The 6,903-nt window shown below is 39.0% G+C and overlaps 1 protein-coding gene across 1 annotated transcript; it reads left to right on the plus strand.

Moving 5' to 3' along the window:
- Window positions 1-4,864: 4,864 nt before the first annotated feature.
- LOC147610752 (uncharacterized) lies at window positions 4,865-5,850 on the plus strand. Its single transcript, XM_086785109.1, has one exon. The coding sequence runs from the start codon at window positions 4,888-4,890 to the stop codon at window positions 5,446-5,448; it is 561 nt and encodes a 186-aa protein (XP_086641235.1). The 5' UTR covers window positions 4,865-4,887; the 3' UTR covers window positions 5,449-5,850.
- The last annotated feature ends 1,053 nt before the right edge of the window (window positions 5,851-6,903 follow it).

The following is a 6,903-nucleotide window of genomic DNA, read 5'->3' on the forward strand; positions in this document are numbered from 1 at the left end:
TGCTACACGTGCTATGAGTGATGTAAAGCTATGGCATGCCCACTTTGGGTCACTTGAATTTTAGCAGTTTTTTCTACCTTGAAAGGCAAGAGATGGTGTGAGAGTTACCAAAGTTAGAGGCTCCTATCAAACATGTATGTGAGGGATGCATTTTTGGACAAGATACAACAAGCATCATTTTCGAAAGATGAATCAGTAAGGCTTTTCCATAAATTATACCTTATATATAGTATTGTATGCGGTCCTATGATAACACCATCAATTGGGGGATATCTCTACTTTGTGACTTTTATTGATGGACTACTCCTTTGTGCACACTTGATTTTATCTATTCAAAGCAAAGTTAAAGGTTTTTACATGCTTTAGACACTTTGTTTCTATGGCTGAAAATATGTCTACATGTAAAGTTGGCACTCTTCGTACAAATCAAGGGGATAAGTATATGTGAAAGGAATTTCATGCATATGTAAGAGGCATAAAACATTAATGCATGATGCCTTACACACCTCAACAAAAAGGGGTGGCTGAGCGGAAGAACAGATCTCTGCATGGTTCGCTCACAACGATGAGCCCTAGAATTAAATTTTAATTTTTTTGGAGCAAAATTGTCAAAAAAAATTATAATTTTTGAGTAATTGGATAAAAATAAAAAAAATATGGAAGTAGTTAATTTTGGGGCTATAAATGTGAGTTGTAGTTTATTTATCCTTGTTTCTCATTCCTCCGCTTTAAGAGAATGGCTTGATACCAAGCAAACTGCCAAGAGAGTTGACCCCCTTGAAGATCAAACCACAACCACAACCACTTTCAATGCAGCACAAACAATGTTGCGGTGGTGAGACCTAACATTGTTGCTCTCTGTTAAATGAGATAGATTTGAGGAGAATGGGAGTGTATAACTAAGAAAGATGAGAGCTATGCTAGATGAAAGATGGAAGAAGACATGCTTAGAGCATAATGTTGACACTAATAAAGAAGACATGCTTAGAGCACAATGTTGAAACTAATGAAGACCATTTATAGCTCTCATAAAGCTCTCATCCAAATGCTCCATGCACCCTTGTGCCATCCATGTGTTAATAAATTCCCACATGCTTTGTGCACCCTCGCACTTTCCATGTGCCTACTTTTTGACCATTGACTCCCTTTTACATGCATCCATTCACATGCCCAAATAACCGTAGCCTTCATCCATTTCTATTTCATATCATCATAGGCTTTATCTACCTTTCTCCAACATACATGTGCCCAATGCATGACATGACGGGGGCACCATATTTCAATACCTCCCCTTGGTGCCCAAATGGGTCTCATCCCAAGAAGGTAATGTGACACACATACACATGAGATTTCCCCCCCCCCCCTTAATGGAGAGAGACATATACATCACTTAGCCTACATTATTGGAGGGCTAGAGGTGATTACATCAACATGACATGACATTATGGACATGAACATAGACATCATCACATCCGCATACATATGGGCACATCTTCACCAAGGGTTGCCTAATCCCAAGGTTGACATCAACATAAGACATGACATAAAACATCATTACACCTAGAAAAGGTATTCTTGTGGCGCATCCTCATCAAGTTTCTTTGTTGCTTCTCCTTTGACCAACAATTCTTCTCAAGGTGGTCTACCTTGCCACATAAGTGACCAATACGCCCTAAAGCAAAGATATTCCTAATGTTTGCTCTAGTAGGTGTACCCATCATTGATACTCTGTTTCTTTCTTTCACCACCATGCATCCACAAGTTGTGCAAATATGAGTTTTTCTATTAGTGATGATTTGTTTATGATCACAGAGATCAAGCCTCATGGTTCCCAACTTTTGGGAAATCTCTTTAAGCTACAAGTTAGGTTTTGTTCTCTTGAATTTAGTTTAATATTTGTAGAAACACAAAGAGACTTGCTTTTAGAAACTTTCACAAGGGCATCCTCCCTGCTTTGTAATTTGATTGGTACTAGATGCTCTTTAGGTAGTTGTTCCGTATCAAAACACCACTCTTTGGGGACCTTTAGATCTGACCACTTTTTGTGACCATGTGCATTATGCTCCTAGATCTTTCATCTAGCTTCATAAACACAGTTATCTTCTTGTAGAGGTTTAGTGTAGAGTTTGTCAAGAAGGTGAGTTCGTCATGTACCCAATCTTTTTTTTTCTTTCTCTGCCACATAGGTATGCCATTCTTGACATATCTATTGCATATTCTCCATTGTACGTACACGGTTTTTGAAAAATTCATAAAGTCTTATGTGTCAAGGGTGACCATTATTACAAGAACCTTGAGAAAGTAGGAATCTCAGGGTGACCATTATTACAAATGCCTTGAGATAGTAGAAATCTCTGCTAATAGAGAGGAGATAGTCAGAATAGAATGTTGAAAATGAAGATCCTTTAAAGAGAGAGGGGTATCCCAAGCTACTATAATATCCATGAGAGAAATAAGATCTTTGACCCTAGTATCTATCTATGAGAGAAATAAGAAGTCTAACAGGCATACCCTTTGAACTATATATATAAAGGAATGATAACTATGCAAGAGTACATAGTTGTATTCTAAATCTAGAGCGTTCTTGAGATGACCTTCTCTATTCAAGGGATAGACGTAACAAGTTTTATAGGAGTTAAAACCTATGCCGGTTGTGTGGATGCATAAATAGAGAACTTGGTTCAAGTTTCGACTTTGAAATTTTTATCTAAATCATAAAGGGCTTTTGGATGGATCTCAAGGAAATTTTATTAGGGTATGCTACATTTCCTAAATTAGAGAGAGATGACAAACTCACCTTCTTGACAGACTCTACACTAAACCTCTTGGAATGATGATGAGTGATGCCATCTGCAGCTAAACTGCACTATGGACTGTGAGAGATAGATACTCTTATTTCAGATAGTAAGGTAAATTTGAGTTATTCAAGACTATTCAACATTGCTTAGGACTAATGGGAATTGTACAACTCAGTTTTCCAATGAAAAAAGTAATAGAGTACATTAGTAAGAACAAAGGGAAAGTGCACAATTGGGTAATAGAGTACATCTCTATCTCTATATTATCTTGAGAAGAGTTTCACAAAGCTTCCATGTCGCATGGATTTGGACGTTTGGGAAAAGGAGGAGGAGGTGGGGGTCGAATTTGAATTTGGAGGTTGGAGACGTGTGGAGCACGGGTCAACTGACTAGTTAAGAATAAAGTAATAGAGTACATTAGTAGGAACAAAGTAAAAGTGTACAATTGGGTAATAGAGTATGCTAGGAATAAAGCACAATTGGGTGTTCTCCACAATTAGGAATAAAAGGGAAGTGTATAATTGGGTTCTCCACAATTAGGAATAAAAGGGAAGTGTATAATTGGGTTCTCCACAATTAGGAATAAAAGGGAACTGTTCTCCACAATTAGGAATAAAAGGGAAGTGTATAATTGGGTTCTCCACAATTAGGAATAAAAGGGAAGTGTATAATTGGGTTCTCCACAATGAAACAAGTAATAGAATATAAAGAAATTTAGTTGAATGGTTGTTAAGGTAGTGGAAAACACTAATGATTGAAAATATTGGCACTCAGATCTCAACTTAGAGACTATTATGTGTGTCCCACATACTTTTGAGGTGTGGATGGATCCTTGCTTGCCACTTCTTCAAAATACTTTTATAGGCCACTATGCAAAAAAGATATGAGATTTTGGAATTAAAGTTCACACTGTGTTACATCCTAGATATATCATCTTTATTTGGATTCCAATAAAGCCAATTATATGTCATAAACAAGTTTGTGCTACCTAGTTTGCCTTTATTAGTCCTTTTTTTTGGCATTGTTTTTTGGAGACTTGGAAACATCATGATGAACTCCTCTCGCAAAGGGTAGACAAAGTTGAAAATGGTTTACTTGAGTACATCATGACCTTATATACTATATTTTCTTTAAATAGGTTGAATCTAGGGTAGCACTACACATTATTAAAAAGTTTAGTATGACATCTTCTTTTTCCTCTCATTATGGAGAGAGTTGTGTGTGTGTATGTGTGTGCCCCACACACTTTTGAGGTGTGGATAGCCACTTTGAAATGGTTTCACACAAAATTAAATGAAACACGATAATCTCTTATGAACAATTGTGTTTTACTAGTTGCTTTTATAAGATTTTTTTTTTGCATCTTTTTTTAAAATGTATTTTTGGAAATATCATGATGAATTGCTTTCACAAAAGATTAAAGGTGGTTGTAGATTATGCTCTTTGGGATGCACAAACAAGACTTATGCAATTAGTCTTATGAAGTTCTTCATGTAGTAAGCGACTCAGTAGTGAGTCAAAAAGAAATGAAACCATCAAAATTTAATGTGCACTCTCGCATATATATGTAATTATGGACAACTAAATGAATAGAAAAAAATTAGATTATAGCTAACGCTGCAAGGGTTATTACCACTAGTGGCCATGTGATTAGGCTTACCTTTGTGTACATTTGCAAGATTGAAATGCCTTGTTATTGCAAACCATGTGATTAGGATTTCCCTTTATGTGAATTGCATGATGGAATAAACACACACACACACACACACACACACACAAACACACATGCATGTTGTACACATGAGAGAGAGAGAGAGGCACTAAGAAGAAGAGATGGGGGGGAACTAAAAATGATGTCAAATGTTTCTACACTCTTTCTCAAGTAAGAATAGCTTGTGGCATCACCCACCTTTCTTTAGAGATGGCATCTCTATGGGCTAATTGGGTTGTCTTGGTCTTGACCCACCTTTCTTATCTCTATGGGCTCATTGGTTTGTCTTGGTCGTGACCCACCTTTCTTTAGAGATGGCATCTCTATGGGCTCATTGGGTTGTCTTGGTCTTGACCGACCTTTCTGTCACAAGGGGCCATGAATTGGAAGTGTGGGGCAGCTCATCTCTATGGGCTGTCACTCTTGACGCACTTTGGGCCACTGCAACAACAACTAAAACATGGGTGGGTTGATCTAGCCTACCTGCTGTGTGAGCAGTGGCTAGCTTTCTGTCAAATATTCTCTGCGCTAGCGCAGTGGCTTTTATGTCGCCCGGGTAGATATAGAGCTCTCGTGTGTCTGTGTGCTTCGTTGGAGCTGTGGAAGTACATAATGGCTGGTGAAGATCCGAACCTGAGAGTTTTGAGGATGAAGATGGAGGCCATGACGTGGGCAGCCAAGGCGAAGGATGCGGAGGTGGCGGCTATGCAGGCTGAGCTAAGGGAGAGGCGGGAGAGGGAGCGGCGTCTGGAGGCTGAGCTGGCGGAGGTGAGGTTCCGACTGGAGCGCGCGGAGATGGCCGAGGAGAGGCTGGCCGCTGACATGGCGGAGCTGGAGGCTGAGGCTCTCGAGAGAGCCCTAGCGCAAACGCGCCAGGTCGACTCGCTCGCCGCCGACATCCGGGAGAAGGACAAGTTGCTCGCGGCCGCCGTAAGGTAATATGCATTCATTTATCTTCACGATAGTCTACAATAGTACCAAGTAAAGAGACCCCAATCAATAATAATCACCTTCAAGCTTTCATGGTGGCCTTGTCATCCACAAAATACAAGGTCTTAGCAACACTATGGGAACACTGCAGTAACACATGCAAAATCGAGGAAGGTGCTTTGTTTCAATCCAACTAGCCCATCCCACCCCTCTTTCGTCTCTCTAATTACATCATACTTTACTTGAACTTTACATCTGCCATTTCCTTTTCTCTATTTAGGCTTCAGTGCTTTGTTCTTGCTTGATCCAAAGTAACTCTATCTTTGATGTGCGCGTAAAAGAACTTGAAGTGTTTAAGACTCTTACATCTACCATTTCCTTTTCTCTTTTAAGGCTTCAGTGCTTTGCTCTTGCTTGATCCAAAGTAACTCTATCTTTGATGTGCACATGAAAGAACTCGAAGTGTTTAAGGCTTTTGTGAAGTTACAAAATTTGAAAGATAGTTGGTTGTAAAGTCTTCTTAAGCTGCTTATTTGAGCCAACAAACTCTACTTTTACATTGGAGTATTAACTTAAACCACCACAGTCACTCATCTTTTCACTAATCATAGAAGAAAGCAATACTAGCTAGGTAGCTCTTACACTAATAAAAGCATTGGGTTGTGTATTCTCATGAGGTGTCGTAAATAATACCAATGTAACATGCAACCAGTATGATTGTGCAATGCACAACAAGACTTTATGCCTTTTTTTGGTGAGCATGAAGCAATCCACTTTAATCTTTATTCACAGGGAGATAGAACTGAAGAGAGAGAGAATGTAGAGATGACTCGAGATTGGGTCCCAATCTACCCACTTAAGGGCCCCCTTTCGTAAGTAGGAGTATTTGTTTTATCACTTTTGAGAACTTCCTTACAATTCAAAACACTTATTGAAGACGGTTGACTAAGGAATGCCAAACGTAAGGCAACGTTGTGGCGCTGAACCATCAAATGGGTTGAAGACAATTGTGAATGTTACATGCGTTGAGGTCGACCATGGTAACATGCAATAAAGCCTTCTTTAAACCTTTACTTTGGTGAGATCTTTAGCATCCATTCATTAAGTGGAGAGAGAGAGAGAGAGAGAGAGAGAGAGAGAGAAGAGAATGTAGACGACATAGTATTGGGTCCCAAATACCCATTAAAGGGTTCCCTGCTGCAAGCAAGAGTATTTGCTTATATTACTTCTTTGGAGAACTTTTGTACAATGCTTGAGAACAAGAGTTATGACTGCCCAACATAAGGATGAGGAAGACCATACGTCGGCTGAGAATCTACCAATCCAAGGTAGAAGACTCTTCTAGGTTACTTATGCAAGTTTGGGATTGATATCTTCCAAATAACTTTGTCCAAAATCTTTCAATATATGTAAGAAATGTGTAGCTTTCCTATAAACACAAAAAGACATAACTACAACTTGAAT

This window comes from Cibotium barometz, chromosome 48 (genome assembly GCF_041138505.1).
Source record: "Cibotium barometz isolate CiBa-2024 chromosome 48, ASM4113850v1, whole genome shotgun sequence".
NCBI classification, from domain to species: Eukaryota; Viridiplantae; Streptophyta; class Polypodiopsida; order Cyatheales; family Cibotiaceae; genus Cibotium; species Cibotium barometz.

Excerpts from the sequence above, each read along its gene's own strand:
- LOC147610752 (XM_086785109.1), top strand. The coding sequence starts at position 4,888 with ATGAATTGGAAGTGTGGGGCAGCTCATCTCTATGGGCTGTCACTCTTG.